The sequence below is a fragment of the Chenopodium album genome, chromosome 6 (assembly GCF_948465745.1).
Source record: "Chenopodium album chromosome 6, dcCheAlbu1.1, whole genome shotgun sequence".
Classification (NCBI taxonomy): Eukaryota; Viridiplantae; Streptophyta; class Magnoliopsida; order Caryophyllales; family Amaranthaceae; genus Chenopodium; species Chenopodium album.
Window position 1 is genome coordinate 67578613 of NC_137839.1, and position 17784 is coordinate 67596396.

The 17784-nt window shown below is 33.5% G+C and overlaps 1 protein-coding gene and 1 pseudogene across 1 annotated transcript; both read left to right on the top strand.

The window, feature by feature from the left end:
- The first annotated feature begins 6378 nt into the window (after window positions 1–6378).
- Window positions 6379–7496, top strand: LOC145635053 (uncharacterized). Its single transcript, XM_081686349.1, has one exon. The coding sequence runs from the start codon at window positions 6463–6465 to the stop codon at window positions 7333–7335; it is 873 nt and encodes a 290-aa protein (XP_081542475.1). The 5' UTR covers window positions 6379–6462; the 3' UTR covers window positions 7336–7496.
- A 2673-nt stretch (window positions 7497–10169) lies between these two features.
- LOC145637092 (uncharacterized) overlaps window positions 10170–17784 on the top strand; it is a 98502-nt pseudogene continuing 90887 nt past the window's right edge.

The following is a 17784-nucleotide window of genomic DNA, read 5'->3' on the forward strand; positions in this document are numbered from 1 at the left end:
TACAAATGGGATTGTGTGAAGTATGGGATTTGTCAAATGTATGAGAATGATGTAGCTTTAAGTGTATGCAACAGAGTCAAGAAAACCTTTAAGGATATGTATTATGAGTACAAGGGCTCACAAGTGACAACTAATTCAACTAATACTCAGAGTGGGGTTCAAATTCTAGTGGAGTAGATGGTGAGCCTAGTATAGGAAATAAGGGAATAATAAGGGCTAGATACAAGAAATTTAAAGCTACAAAAGATGATGTGGATGCCAAATCTAAGCTAGATAAGTATTTAGATGATGATCTTCCACCTGACATCTTCCAGATTATTGACTCTTTTGAATTGCAAGAAGATGAAGAGGCAATTGATCAAGTTTTTGGAATGACGAAGCTTTAGGTGGATTTACAATAAAGTCGGCTTTTAAGATTATTAGCGGAGATGAAGTAGATGAACCTTTGGGTTTCCGGAGTTAGCTTTGGCGAATTCGTAACCCACGGAGGATCAAATTTTTCTTATGGCTACTTTTGAAAGACCACCTGATTACAAATTCCAACCGACTTTTGAGGCACTTAACTGATAATCTGAGGTGTTTTATTTGTGGAGAAATTGAAGGAAATGTTGAGCACATCTTTAGGAGTTTCCCTATAGCGATTGTGATGTGGGAAAAAATACCCTTGGCGGAACAATGAGGATATTTTTGGAAAACCGCTTACTAAGTGGATTGAACATAATCTGAAAATCCGAAAATCTAACTTGGGTGGAAGACTGGCATGTAGTTTTTGTAGTAACTCTTTGGTGGCTAAGGAGGTGGAGAAACAACAAATGCTTTGGTAGAGAGGTGGACATGCCTTTTAACCCTAATAGTTTTATTATGGTAAGGATGAAATTTATCCAAGACGCTATGAAACATGAGGATATGCTAACTGGTAAAAGAAAGAGAGGGAAGGAGGTTATTTATGTACAATGGATTCCTCCTATAATGGATTAGGTTATGCTTAACATGGATGGGGCGTCTAAGGGAAACCCAGATGCTGATAGGTGATGTGGGATGATCAGGGGTCACATGGGTGTGCTCCTCAGAGTTTTTGCTACAAGATGTGGGTTGTGTTCTTCCACGAAGGTTGAGTTGTTGGGTGTTATGTGGGGCTTGGCTGTTGAGTGGAATGCGGGACACAAGAAAGTCCAGCTTACCTTGGATTCGAAGTTAGTTGTGAAGCTGTTAACAAATCCTACTGTCCTTAGTTCTCCTTTTTTTTTCACATCATTCGTAAGTGCAAGATTATGATTGGCAGAGTTGGTTGGAGAATAACAATTCACCATTGTTATCGTGAAGCCAATGAAGCTGTTGATTGGCTTACAAATGCGGGAGTGGAGTTAGAGTCTCGACTAAATCTTTATGAGGCGGCCCTTCACATCTTCGTGCTATTTAATTGGAGCAAGGAAGGTTTTGGCTATGGCGGCTGTAGACACCCATTTGTGTCTCCCCAAAACCGAACCCAATGATGAGTACCTTTCACGTCGAATCATAATCGAATGAAGTGAAAGTGTGGAAATTTTAGTGTTAGTTGAGGATAGTTTTAATTCTTTTCTCTTCTCTCTGTTTTTGAAAACTTATTTTAAGGAAACAGCCAATCCAGTTTGGTTGGTCCATGATATGGGTCCAATAGTAGTGTAGTTGGATGGGGCTTGACAAGAGCTTTCCAACGATATTATAAGCCCAATTCCGATGAATATTGAGGAAGTTATGGCCAATTTACTAAACTGGGCCCGGTTTGAGCCTTATATGCGGCCCAATGATCTAGGGGAGGGCCTAATATAGATTTATCATTCCTAATGCAATAAGGAATGGTTTTAGTCTTCTAGATTCTTCTAGAAGGTTCTTTTCATTCCTAATTAAATTAGCATTGATAAATTGACTTTTGTTGACTTTTCAGAGTTTTAATTAAAATCAAAGAGCATTTTTGAGGAAAATACGATTTTATCCTCCTGAACGGCAATTTTTATCTGATTTTAAGAAAACGCGTGATATTCTAAATCAGCGCCAAACGCCAGCTGTAGCGCCTGGCGCCAGCATTGGCGCCTGGCGCTAACGTTGGCGCCTGGCGCCAATGGCCAGCGTTGGCGCTAATTCAGTTTTGTTTGCACCGGAACTCTGTTTTGATATTTTATCTTTTTTGCTGATTTTCTTTATAAATAACGTCGTAAAAACTCCGTTTTGATTCACCAACTCTCATCAAGATTCTCTTGATTACTCTCTCTCTCTCTCTCTCTCTCTCTCTCTCTCTCTCTCTCTTTTCTAAACTAGCTTCTCTCAAATATAAAAATTCCGCATTCATTAGATCTAGATACACCTAGCCATATTCGAAGTTGCCTTCGCCCTAGACGTGAAAGGTTTAATTTCTGAGGGTTTGGTCCCAAATCTCTATTTCAATTATTTAATTTAATTTTTGATTTAATTATTATCCTTGAAGTTACTAACGTGTGTATTTTGTTATTAGAAAGAGGTACGAGGCATCAAAGTAAGTACTTTAATGGTTTTTATTGATGTTATGATATAGAAATCATGCTTAGATTGTTATTATGATTCCTAGTATCATGTCTAGGGTAAATTTAATATCAAATATGATTGTTACGATGCTTCTTATGTTCTTCCTAATATTTATGATTGTTAGTATCATGTTAGGGTTAAAGATTTGATTTTTATTTACTTAGTGACATGTTAGGGTTTGTTATTAATCTTGTTAGTATCATGCCTAGGATCTTACTATTATTATGCTTTAACATTATTATGATTATTTTTTATGATTTATGATTATAATTGTTATAATTATTGTTATGATGATTATTTTTAATTATGATTGTTATGATTATAATTTTATTATTTTTATTGTTATTATGTTGCTTGATATTTATTGTTATTGCTTGATCACGCCTTTTATGCATGTTTAAAGGGAATTGGTACTTGTAATTACGCTTAATAAGATAATTAATAATCTTGTTAGGGTTAATATGGTTATAATTCAAGTGATCGCCAATAATAGATTTATTTGTGCATTAAATTCAACCAACATAGATAAACATGTTTAGGGTTAATCCTATTGATTGCATGTTAGTCAAAAAGCGCACATGAATACGATTAGAATAAAGTAGAGGTCTATTATTAGGGCGGGTTCAATCTCTTTTAGGTTGGATTTGTACCTTCATCCCCGAACCCTATTTGGTTCAAGACCTTATGGAGTTGACGATCTCTCGGATCGTTAAGAGGTGTAACCTTTACCCTGTGAACGGTTTACGAGTTCCTAAAACTTGTTGGCGACTCTTTTGCTCTATCTTCTTCCCTTTTGGACGCCACCTTACTTTAGTGTATGGTCACAGTGGGGTTCAAGCTAGGGGGTTAACGCTTGAAATTATTCCCTACAACGGCTTAATTTCTTGTTGTAGTAATTTGTTTTTAGTTTGTTTAGTTTGTGGTTTTTTTCTTTCTAGTTTGCTAGTGTTTTTGTTCTTCATTTAGGGGCTTTGCCCCTCTCCCTCAAAAAAAAAAAAAAAATTGCAAACCAAATATAGATACACGAATTTTGTTCACTGAAGCCGAATATAGATTAGTCTGTTTCACTCGTATTACATGAAATAGATCAAAAAAGCGGAAAATTAGATCAGTTTCAAATATCTTTCAAGTTAATATTATTATCTATTGCAATCATAATAAGTATTTTAAATTGACCATTTTGGTAATATAATAACTCTAATTAAAGGTTTTATTTAGATTTTATATTCAGGTGAAAGAGGAGGGAAGTTAAATTTCAAAGTTCTTTTAGGATTGAAAAAATAAGAGAAAAAAGGGGTTGCATCAAGTAAATATATGTTGCGTTAGCAAACCCTTTTTTCATCATATGCCCCTTAGTTTTTCGTTTGTTCACCGTATACCCCTTAAAATTTTGAAATTCATTATATACCCTCGAGATTTCACAAAAATACACCATATACCCTTTATGACTAATGATTGTTAATTTTGTCAATCCTTAGAATTAATTATGAATCGAAACCACTCTAAATAGATTCCCCTACCCCCGAAACCACCTATATTCTTTTTTCCCACCTTGCAAACTACCCTAAGCTTCCTTTTCTCATCCTCAAAATCAATTATATGAACATGGTTATGGAGATTTGGAGTGGTTTCGGAGGCTGGAGAAAAGTGAGGAGTAGTTTTGGGATGAGGAAAGAGATCTAAGGTGGTTTAGATATATAATTAACCAAATTCCACTCATCTTATTTTCATTAAGGGTATATGGTAAATTTTTGTAATAACTTAGGAGTATATGGTGAATTTGAAAAATTTTATGGGTATATGGTGAATAAATAAAAAAAACTCCTGGAGTATATAGTGAAAAAATCGTTTTTTTTTTCGAGGAAACAACTTTACTAAAATTTAAATGATCACAACCAATTGAGTGTCGGTATAGTGGTCAGTGGCGGATCCAGGAATTCTAACCAGGGGTAGCACTGGACAATTAAAAAAAAAAAAAAAAAAAAAAGAATATAACGTTGTTGGAACGTAGCATAATATAATCAGCCAACAAACTACGCGGGATATAATACGTTGTGTAGTCGTATAATAATTAACAATTAAATTCAAACATATATACTGACAAGGTTATTTTTTTTTTTTTACAAATAATTAATATTCTCGATATTGATAATACTATATAAACTTTCCACGGTTCCACCTATTTATTTAAAATTTTGTATACGTTAAATTAAAGTTTCTTATGAATTTATATGGAAAACTTAATTTGGTGTAAATTTTTTTCTTGTGCACGTATGCTAATGTAAAACTTTGACTCAAAATATCTTTAATAGTATAAATTATAACAATTGAATATTATTAAAATTTTCTTTGAGACGATTACAACAAGTACCCACATGACTAAATTTATTCTTATGCATAAATCACAAACATTAGTCAAATAGAATTAGATAAATTTTGCAAAGAGTCAAAACATTTCATTTACTTAAACACACATGGAGTATGATATTTTTATATTCATTTTCATACTAATATAAACAAGATATAGTAATGACCAAATATATGCATTAAATATTATGTAATGAAAATGGGGAGAATGTCATTGAATATAACGGAGAGAGTATTTTATATAAATAAGGATTGTTTATAAAAAGTGTGAAAACTGAAAAATAAATTAATTATGGAAAGATAGTAATTTATTTGGGTTTAAAGCAAAAAAAAATGAGGATAGTAATTTATTTGGGTTTAAAGCAAAAAAATGTTAAGGGGTCTCGAACCCATGACTTCTCATCCCAACACAATTCACCTGACAACTCCTCACCACTAAAGCAACGCTAAAGGTAATAGTACTTAATACAGATTATATTTTTTATATAAACACCAAAAAAACAAATTTTTTTTCTTTTTTTTTTTTTTTTTGGGGGGGGGGGGGGGGGGGTAGCACGTGCCCCCCCGGGCATAAACGTGGATCCACCAGTGATAGTGGTGATCAGGAGGACACATATTCAATCTCCCTCAACAACAATTGGGAGGGGATTGGAAACTAATCACCCAAAACTAATTCTCAAATCCGAATTAACCTAAAGTTTAAACTAGGTAGAACACCCAAAAAAATAAATAAATAAATAAATAATTTTTTTTATTTTAAAGTCAATATAAATGAATAAATTAAATGATCACATACTACGAAGTATGAACTAAAATATTTCTCCTTACCAAAATCAAACAAATCTTCTTGATTAATAGTTTAATACTCCGTATGTTTTTTTTTTTTATTCGGGGATCAGTTCTGGGTGGTTAGGTTCTAGTCCCCTCCCAATTGTTGTTGCGGGGGATCGAACACAGGTCCTCCCTACCAAGCGTAGTCCCAATCACCACTACACCAACATCCAATTGGTTACAAAAACCGTATATGATTTAATTATTTCTCTATCTATTCAAAGTTATTGTTGTAATCGATTATCACTACCAACTCACGAATCTTTTTCAAACTAAACTACATTTATGTATATCCAAATCATTTATCTAATCATCCTCAAAATTTGCTAACCAGACATTTAAATATACTTTTTTCTTCATTTAGAAATATCAAATCCATAAAAAAGGGAATGAAACCAAATCTTTTGCTCCTTTTTCTTTTCATCCCCACCATCAAAGCGAGCAAATCATTCTAGCAATCAAAATCCAGCAGTTATCCATATCATATAAATATATAATACAGGTTCGTTTAACTCCCGAACCAAAATCATGTTCCCAAACCACCATTTTTATGACCGTTACCACCCGAACCAAACAAAAAATTCAAATCTCAAAATTTTAAAATCCTCTTTAACCGTTAAAAAAACACCCTGTTTCTTCTCTGTCTTCCTCATAATCCCAAAACCCCTCTTTCTCTCTCTACCCCATATAATTCTCTGTCTAAAAAAAACCTCAAATTCTCCAAAAATGGTGTCAAGAATTATCAAAAAAACCCCAACAAAATCAATCAAAGATTGCCGGAGAAACTCTCGCCGGAAAAAAACTCCGGTGAAATCCCCCTCTTCCTCCGTTGTAATCGCCACAATTAATGAATCATTCTTCAGCTGCCGCCGCCGCCTCGTAAAAATCTTCTCAAAGCTCGTCAAAATCGCCACCCCAAAACGCAGTCCTAAGAAACAAGGCTTCAAAAAGCTCAAGAAAAACGCTGATTTTGATTTTCTTTTCCCTGAAAAAACCCCAGAAACCAAAATCGCTAAACCTCTGTTTTTTGCTCTTCCACCCTCTGAAAACCCTGAAAAACCCACCATTTTTCTTGATCTTGATGAAACCCTAATCCATTCTTCTGCTGATTTACCCTCTAAACCCTTCGATTTCGTGGTTCGCCCGAAAATCGAAGGCGAAACGATGGATTTTTATGTCATTAAACGACCTGGGGTTGATGAGTTTCTAGAATTTTTATCAAAGAAGTTTGAGATTGTGATTTTTACAGCAGGATTAAGGGAGTACGCCTCGCTTGTGCTCGATAACTTGGATAAGAACAGGGTGATTAATCATCGGCTATACCGCGATTCTTGTAGAGAATTGGATGGGAAATATGTTAAAGATTTGGCTCAAATGGGGAGAGATTTATGGAAGGTTGCAATTATTGATGATAATCCGAATTCATTTTCTTTTCAGCCGGAAAATGCAATTCAAATTAAGCCTTTTATTGATGATTTACAGGATAATGAGCTTAGTAAATTGATTCGATTTTTCGATGCTTGTGATGGTGTTAAGGATATCAGGGATGCTGTCAAGTTGTTTGCTCATGATAATCTTCAACAAGATTTATTGGATTGATTTTTTTTTTTTTTTTTTTTTTGGTGCTTTGTTTTTCAGATTTGATTTGGGAATTTTTAGGTTAATTTTCATTGAACATATTTCGTTCAATTAGCAATGTTAAAGATGAAGAGAAATATGATGTAATGAGGTTCAACAAGAAATGAAATCACAGTTTTTAACTCTTTTTGCATTGTTATTTCCCACCATTTTATTATTTGAATCCTTGAATGTGCTTTATATTCAGCCATTATTTTTTGGAGCTTTATATTCTTTCACTTTTCCTTTATTCTTTTAGTTTCTTTTTATGATAGAGTGAGAATCAAGACTAACTCTTCCTTCATATTTAGACCTTCAGTGGTACATAACTATCACATAACAAATGAGTATCGTTTGATTCGTTTCAATAGTTTGTATTCTGTAGCATTTTAGCTCTCCATTTGATGTTACTGTGGAGGAGTATGTTATTAAAAATCTTCCTAATGACTATGGTTAGAGATATGATATGTAATCAATATCGGAAAATATATTTGTGTGATTAAGTGGGACTTCCTCTTTTCTATATTGATATAAAAAGTGATATTTTTAGGATTATTTATGATAGGACATGATTCAATCTTTGATGATACTACGTGCACACTCCTTCTGTGAAAATGAAATTTGTGAAATATATTCATTAATGAATTTAGAACAAGTAAATCATATGAGTTTTTAACAGTGTGACTTAGAGCTTGCTCAGTTCAGTTTAGCTCTAATAAGTTCAGTTCAGTTTAGTTCAGTTTAGTTTAGCTAAGTTCAATTAGTCAATCAGAACAAGCCCTTAAACAGTGAAATGAGTTATGGAATTTCCTCAACATTAGAAGGGTATTTCTAAGCAAATAGTAGCTATTAGGTAGTTGGAGACTTGAAGGTGAAACTTAAGATTATAAATTGAATTTTCTCTATATTTGATATCATGTAATTTAGGATGCTAAAAAATTTAAAATGTATTGAAGTAGTTTTTGAGGAAGTGGGGGAGTGCCATATGGAACTATAGCGCTGTCAATAACATTATCAAGGGCTAGGATTTTCAGTTAGCGAAGGAATAAGAGGTGGTAAAAATGAAGTTGCTAGTAGAGTAGAAATGAAGTAACAAAAAGTAAATGTTAGTTGCCCTTCAAAAAAAAAAAAGGGGGGGTAAATGTTAGTTGCCTATGCACAATCGAAAACAAGGTATCTATGGCACAACGGGTTATATATAGCCATATAGGCATATAGCATAACCTCTCTAATATTCTCATGCACGTGCTTTGTTATTTCCAACAAAAGAGCAAGTGAATGAGGAATTTTAAAGGAGTAAGTCCCAATTAATCAATTTGAAAAACAAAATTTATTTATGGAATGTCAAAATGGTATACTATAAAACAACATAAATGTCTAGTTGTCATGGTATTTTCGTAAATATATCAACAACAGTGGGACCCATATTTAATAAAAGTTGTTGATTAATTTACAATTTTGTCATTTGATAAACAAAATTTGTTTATCATATTGATAAACTTGTATTTTCTCATTTTAAAAGAAGGAATGTTAGATTGTTAGGCATGTAGAAATGCATAACGAGGGGAATTCATGTAATTATACACATGTACAAACGAATGCATATTCTGATATCATTAGATGATCAAATGGTACCATTGAATATACAGTGATACTACATATACACATAATGGTATTATATATGCATTCAGATGTACTAAATTTATGCATAAATAGTACCACTGAGAATTCAATGGTACGGAGTACTATACAAACTTTAAGTGGAACAATCAGCATGTGGTTCCCTATCACGTCATACAATCCGACAAAAATATAGGTGGAGTCCACCTACAAACCTCTCTCTTCCTATCTCTCTCCTATTTTCTCTCTCTACCATGTATTTTTGAATATTTTAATCAATGCTATGCATTTGCATAACATTCCTCCATTTCTACTTCCTCCAATGACATGTTACAGCTAGTTGTACAATGTTGATTGGTACTCTGCACCTATAATATCTTTCAGCCATCTCTAAATAACAAGTTAATAAATAGAATTATGTTTTTGGGTAAAGTCACTAAGTGCAAAAGTCCTACATCACCATCCTTATTTAGTAAAGCATATCTAACTTCCTAAAATTAAAATAATCCAAAAACAACTGTATCATTGTAATATTGTATGTATACATCAACAAATTGACACAATTGATTTTGGATTCAACCTTAACCGATTCATAATAATGCATCCAAAAATTACATATATAATCCAAAGTTTATCCATTAATTCAACCAACAAAATATGCAAATTCATTACAAATCTTTACATTGAATTGCCGAATAATAATTCCTATTAATAGCTGCTCCAACTGCAGCAAATTCATTGAACACCAAACACAACAAAAGCCACAAAGGTAATAATCACTTGATGGAATATGATCTAGAGTATCACTCCTTAAGACTTTAATCAAATAAGCTAGTTGACTTTGACATACAACACAAAATAATGTCAACTTTGAAAACGCAAAACAAAAAAACTTCAATCCCTTAACCCCAAAAGACTTTCAATAAATCGGTCAATAACAGGTCAAAAGAGAGAGAAAATGAATGTAATAAGCTCAATCGCAAGTGAAGATCTGGGAAGGAAGGCGCCAAGCTTCAGGCTTAGTAGTACACATAGAATCAAGCACATCGCTGCGACACCATCGACATTTAGGATTGGAAGTGCAGCGAGAATTGTCGACGATTTCGCCGCAATTTGGGATCTGATTTTTCTGGGTATTTCTTGTTTGCTGCTTCTGATTTGAAGCTGCTTGTAAGTTTCTTGATGACCTTACTGCCATGGAAGAGCATGAAGTAGTGGAGAGTAAGAGGAGGAAGAAGAGAAGAGTGAGGGTTGACGGAAAGGAGGTTCTAGTAGCTGCCATTGAAGTAGAGACTGGAGAGAGATTTTGGTATATGGGGATTTTGTATATTTGTTTGTGTTGTAGAGTTGTAGGGAGCTTTTTGAATTTCAGTTTGGAGGATTATGCTTAATTGGAACGAAATTAATAACGGAAAACGGCCTTAATTTGATAATGTAGTGAACTACTCCCTTCTTTCTTTTTGACTTGTCTTGTTTCATTAATTATGCTTATTAATATAGTTTTTTAACTATTAATAATTGAACAATTTCCCACAAAATTGCTTAGAGATAAAATAGTTCTCTATTTGCATCGGGTTTAAAACTAATTCCCACCATATTGTCCATGTAGGATTGGTGGTAGCTTCGTTATTGCGGGTATTGATGCTAGTACCAGTGCTTGTGCTAATACAAGTATCGTTTTCGGTGCGGCAACAGTTCGACAGATGTTGATGGTCTACCATTAGATTTCACCGCCCGAACTGACAACATATTATCCTGCGGATTCCTCATTGACTTTCTCCACTAAAATAATCAACAAAAATTCAATCAATTGTCAATTCAATCAACCAAAAAGGTAGTAAAACTCAACAATGCCATCACAACTACAACTAATCAGCAAATCAAGATTAAGAGAGAGAACGAGAGATAATTGACCGTAGGAGAAGAAGATCTAGTGTTAGGGGTTTCTTTGGGTGGAAATTTTGGGTTAGGATTTAGTAGGGTGATCGCGGCGAGGGTAAAAGGGAAAGGGAGGGGGTCGGTTCGACGGTGGAGGTTGGTCGACGGGAGTGGGGGTTCTAGGTGGCGGCTGGAGATGAGGGAGGGGGCTGCTGCCACAAGAGGGGGAGAAGGAGAGGGTGGCTGGCTGGTGGTAGTGAGGGTGGTTTTTGTTTGGTTTTTTTTTTTTAATTTATAAATAAACAAGTTTTGGAAAACTCATAAGTGACCATCGAAAACCGTTCGACCACAGCCGCCCCCCTTTTTGGGGGAGGATCCAGTTCCTTCCGGGAAAAGATCGCAATATCGTATTCGTCTAGAAGAAAAACGAGCGGCAGTGGTGTTTATTTGCTGCAACCTCTCTCTAATCTGGATTTCTTCGGTGAGTGCTACCTTAAAGTTCGTCTTTCGTGGTGTTTTGCATGCGTGCCCCCCGGAAGGATTGATCTTTGGGGGAACTTTGAAGAGTTGGAAATGGCGGAGGTGGTGAAGGAGGAGAAGAGGCCCTCGCCCTGCGGGAAGGGGTTAAGGGTTTACCTAGTATGTGCACCTTCTGATTTCATAATCCAAAATGGAAAATTGGCCTCTTCTCATTGGATTTCATGATCCCGATCGCTTGTTTCTACCCCCGCTCCTTTCCCGGACTCCAAAAAAGGTAGGGAAAGAGAGCAAGGGGCAGCTTCTATTAAAGACAAGTCGTATTGATGACCAAGAAAACTCTGGAGAAGAAGAAAGCTTCAACGCTCTCAAATACTCGTGAGATAGAAGAATCTCTTGGTAAGATCAAAGTATACATAGTTTAATTAGTGAGAGTTATGAGTAATTAGAAGAATTAATGGGAAATTAGAGGTTAATTGAGTGACTAGAGATTTCAGGTTGTCCTCAATAAAAAAAAATTACAATCTGGTTTCTAGTTGTCAAAAAAAAATTTATAAGATTTTTTTCCAACAAAAAGTTGTTTAAAATGATTTTTCCCGACAAAATTTCCTATATAGACCTGGTTCACAATAATATTATTGTGGACCCGAGGTTTATACACACGCAACTGACATTATATTGAACATAGTGACCTTTATTTTTAACATAGTAACCTTATTTTTAACATAGTAACCTTTATTAAAAGTTGTATAATGTTTAATACTATTGTGAACTTGAAGTACGACGTTATGAATCTAATTTTAACATAGTGACCTTTATTATTAATATTGACCTTATAAATATTTCATTAAAAAAATTAACCTCTTATAGCTTATATATTACCAAAATGACTTTTATTTTAAACATAGTAACCTTCATTTTATTATAGTGATTTTTTTTTTTATTAATAAAACAACCATAGTTTCTCTAATGTTTGTGGTCCACAATAAATTAGTGTGAACCAGGTTCATTTAAGAATTTGTATTATGATAGTACTTATTTGGTCGATTTTAACAATATTTCTTATCATTATATTTTTCTGTACGTATTATTTCAAAAGATGGATAATAGAGGGGTGGTGAAGAGTGTAAAAGCCAAAGCGGCTCAAGTAAAAAAGAACATAGGAAGTAGCTGTTAGAGGGGTAATTCTTATCCTTGCACCATGCTATGATTATACATTCAGTGATGGTTTTGAGCGTGTGTAGGGTGATCGATCGCACAAAACCCCTTAGTGATGACCCAAAATTTGATATTTACTTATCCGAAATAATGAGAATACTTATTGATCAATCATATAATTCAATTTTATCATAAAACTAATAATTTTGTAAAAAAATATTTTTAAATCAATCCTCCTCCACCTTTGAAACCGATCCTCCCTCCCTTTTAATGCACAACATCAGCGATTTTCGAGGTTGGGGAAAAGAAGGGGTAGAAGTGGTCATCGGCTTTGGTGGTGGCTGTTAGATTGGGGTTTTATTTTATTTTATTTCTTTTTTCTGTTTATTTTATTATTTATTTTGTTTATTTAATTTTTTTTTGAACCAATAAACATATGTCACGTGACAACTATAATTTATTTTTTTTAAAAAAAAATTTAACATACAGTTTAATTAGGTTATTGGTTTACGGGATTGAAGAAATAGAGAAAACGCATATAAAAGTTTGAATTATTGCAGAATAATTAAATGTTAGGATTATTCAAAATAAATTGGGCAAAGGGAGATTATTAACATGCATTTTTCATTTTTTATATCAACTTTTATAATTTATACTTATTGCTTATTGTAGGGAATATTTCAACCGTTAACCCCTAGCTTGAACCCCACTGTGATCATACACTAAAGTACGGTGGCGTCCAAAGGAAAGGAAGCTAGAGTAAAAGAGTCGCCAACAAGTTTTTTTAGGAACTTGTAAACCGTTCACGAGGTGAAGGTTACACCCCTTAATTAACGATCAAAGAGATCGTCAACTCCATAAGGTCTTGAACCAAATAGGGTTCGAGGATGAAGGTACAAATCCAACCTAAAAGAGATTGAACCTGCCCTAATAATAGGCCTCTACTTTATTCTGATCGTATTCATGTGCGCTTTCTGACTAACATGCAATCAATAGGTTTATCATAAACATGTTTATCTATGTTGGTTGAATATTAATGCACAAATAAATCTATTATTGGCGATCACTTGAATTATAATCAAAATTAACCCTAAACGAGATTATTAATTATCTTATTAAGCGTGATTACAGGTACAAATTCCCTTTAAACATGCATAAAAGGCGTGATCAAGCAATAAAAATAAATATATCAAGCAACATAATCATAATCAATATAATAATATATCATTATAAATATTAATAATAATCAAAACAATTATAAAAATAATCATGACTCATGTTAAAGCATAATAATAATAGCAAGATCCTAGGCATGATACTAACAAGATTAATAACAAACCCTAGCATGTCACTAAACAATAAAGATCAAAGCTTTAACCCTAACATGATACTAACAAACATAAATATTAGGAAGAACATAGGAAGCATCATAGAAATCATAATTGACATTATATTCTTTACCCTAAACATGATACTAGGAATTTATTGTTGTCATTCTAAACATCAAGCATCCTAACATAATACTAGGAATCACAATAACAACCTAGACATGATTTCTATATTATAATATCAATTAAACCATTAAAGTACTTACTTGGATGCCTCGTACCTCTTTCTAATAACAAAATACACACGTTAGTAACTTCAAGGAAAATAATAATTAAAACAATTAAATTAAATAATTGAAAGAGAGATTTGGGACCAAACCCTCATAAATTAAACCATTCACGTCTAGGGCGAAGGCAACTTCGAATATGGCTAGGTGTATCTAAGTCTAATGTATGCGGAATTTTGTATTTGTGAAAAAACTAGTTTAGAAAAGAGAGAGAGAAAAAGTAATCAAGAAAATCTTGAAGAGAGTTGGTCTAGAAAGAGAGAGAATTGGTGAGTCAAAACGGAATTTTTAGGACGTTATTTATAGAGAAAATCAGCCAAAAAGATAAAACATCAAAACAGAGTTCTGACGCAAAAAACCAAGTTAGCGCCAAACGCTGACCTTAGCGCCAGACGCTAAGGCTAGCGTCAGGCGCCAAGCATAGCGTCAGGCGCTACAGCTGGCGTTTGGTGCTGACTCGGAAATTCACGCGTTTTCTTAAAATCAGATAGAAATTGCCGTACAGGAGGATAAAATCGTATTTTCCACAAAAACGTTCTTTGATTTTGATTAAAACTCTAAAAAGTCAACAAAAGTCAATTTATCAATGCTAATTGAATTAGGAATGAAAAGAACCTTCTAGAAGAATCTAGAAGACTAAAACCATTCCTAATTGCATTAGGAATGATAAATCTATATTAGGCCCTCCTCTAGATCATTGGGCCGCACATAAGGCTCAAAACGGGCCCAGTTTAGCAATTTGGCCATAACTTCCTCAATGTTCATCGGAATTGGGCTTATAATATATCGTTGGAAAGCTCTTTTCAAGCCCCATCCAACTACACTATTATTGGACCCATATCATGGACCAACCAAACTGGATTGACTGTTTTCTTAAAATAGGTTTTCAAAAACAGAGAGAAGAGAAAAGAAATTAAAACTTTCCGCAACACTAAACTTTCCACACTTTCACTTCATTCGATTATGATTCGACGTGAAAGGTACTCATCACTGGGTTTGGTTTTGGGGAGACACAAATGGGTGTCTACACTTATTAACGATATTATTGGTCAAATTTTTGTGTTGGCAAAAGTGCTGGTCAATAATGATTTAGGATTATTGCAGAATTAACATACATCACATGGAAAATATAATTTTATTTTTGCTAACATTTCACTGTAGTTGGTGAATCTACGAAATAAAAGATATGGTATACAAAAAACAACAAATAATGATTTAGGATTTAAATTATTCAAAAAATTAAAAATCTATCGTTTTACATTAAACATTTTATATAAGTATGTAATAGATGAAATATATAGATTAAAAATTCTCTCGCCTCTCCTCTTCTCTTCTCCTCTTTTCTAGGGTTTCTCTAAAATCTTAGCCTTTTAAGTCGGAAATTAGACTATTTCCGCCCCTTTTCACTTAATTTCTTTAGTTTTGCAATTTAGGTTTCAATAAATCTACACTAATGTTGATATTCGCCCGTCTCCCTATGGTGGAGTCGTTAGTTTTTGTTAGTTTAGTTGTTTATTTGCATTTAGAGTTTGTTTGTGTGTTAGGGTTTATCAAAAAGGAAATCATCTTTTGCCCTATTGTCAATTCGTTGGTAAAGATTTATTCGGGATCACAACAACTGTCAAGTTTTCAAATGCCTTCAAGCAAATCAAATGAAAATCATCCTTACGGCTACAACAAATCATTAGACCGTGTCTCCAAAAAGGCTGTATATTCCAGCGATGAGTGCGTGAGATGTACTACAATGCAAGATCTTTTCAACGATCGTAGCTTTGATGAAGGAAACCCTAGTTTAGTAGTTTGATTCAATTTTATGTATTTTTTAGATTTCTTTGTAGATGCCAGATGGTTTTTTATTAATGAATTAATTTGTTTGAAAAAAAATAGATGAAATATCATATTTACAATTTATTTATATATAATAAATTCAATTATAATGAATAAAAAATTAAAATTAAACTTTTGTTATTTTGTCTGAAATTATTAAATACAATAAATCAAATAATTAAAACCTTAGAGGAAAAATCGTGCATCGTACGGGCTTTCATCTAGTATTATTATTATACTAGGAAGGTTAACACGCGCGATGCACACCCATAACTACCTATAGCCGGGATCTCTTTCAGCTAAACCTAATCACAAATTTAGCTGTTGGCAGCACCAATGATGGAAAATGTATAAACAAATATTTTTAGGAGTATATATAAATGTCCACAAACTATTGCTAAGAGTTAAAAAAAAGGCCAATTAACATTAGTGAGGGTAAATAAATAAATAAATTTTTTAGTGGTTATAAATATCCAAGCACTATTCAATAGAGTTATCTTAAAATTTCTATAAGGTATGAATCTGATTCGGATAAACAAGCCCATTTTATCACCATGATGATAAGCGAAAAAGGCAAACTAAATGAAAAACAATAAAAATGAGAACAAAATACTCATGGGTGTACGGTACACCCTGGTATATATAGCAATCTCTCTCTCTAATAGTTTGGGTAAAACTAGAGGTGATCAACTACGACCCAACACGGAAAAGGGACGGATTTTGGCAAGCTGATTTTTTTATTTTTATTATTATTTTAGTTAAAAACCTAAATTTGGCCCGAAAAGTTCAAATAGTCCACTTTGGCGGTTTGGCCTGACAAAGCTGTCATTTGTGGATTTAGAAATGAGATTTGATTTTAAAAAACGCCAAGTCTAAAATTTAGGATTGCCTCTACTAAAACTGCAAACACCATTAACATTTCTAGCCTTATGTCTCTACATTGAGCTAAACAATTAAATTATTTCTGGCCTTATGTCTCTACATTGAGCTAAACAATTAAATTACAAGTTTGCCACTTTATTTCTTTTCCATGTTTTTTTGATTTGGCTTTAGATAAGGATATTCCAAGTTTATGACAACCAAGCCACAACTTTTCTTCATATTAGGGTGGTACTAAATGCAGGTAACAATTTACCTACATGCAGAATAGTTTTAAATAACTCACAACTTATATTTCCAATTTTACCCTATTTTAATCTAAATTATTTTTTGTCCTATTATAAGTTATGCAATCACCCTTAACGTTTCCAAAAAAAAAAAAAAACTGTATAGATATAATCACACTTGGTTCTACTATGCTAGAAATTGTTGAATCTTAAGGTCAAATGCTGGAGTAAATTTTACAGGAAATGAGGACTGCCGACTACATACTGCTGAATTTATGTTTTTTTTTTTTGGGGGGGAGGGGGGGTTGACAAAGGCTACCGGAATATATTTTCGGGAGTTGATTAGGGGTATCGGAACATATTTCTGGGGGTTGATTTGGGCTACCGGAATATATTTTCGGGAGTTGATTAAGGGCACCGTAATATATTTCCAGGGGGTGATAAAAGGTGCCAAAATATATTTCCAGAGGTTGATTGGAGGTATTAGAATGAATTTGGGGGGTCGATAATGGGTATTGAAAATTTAGAAATTCTCTCGGGAGGTAAAAGGTGTTGGATTTTTTAGAGCTTAAATTATTATTGTTATTATAATTATTATTATCAAGAGAGACTGAAGAGTTGGATTAATGGGGAATAGGAGGTGCAGGTAAAAATGGCAGCGCCAACAAGTATAAAATGTTATTTCTTCGATACAGTGACATACAATGCATAGAAAATTAGAGAAATTGGGGTTAATAAATTTAAAACGAA

What these genes read in the sequence shown, in the direction of transcription:
- LOC145635053 (XM_081686349.1), top strand. Translation starts at nt 6,463, where the DNA reads ATGGTGTCAAGAATTATCAAAAAAACCCCAACAAAATCAATCAAAGAT.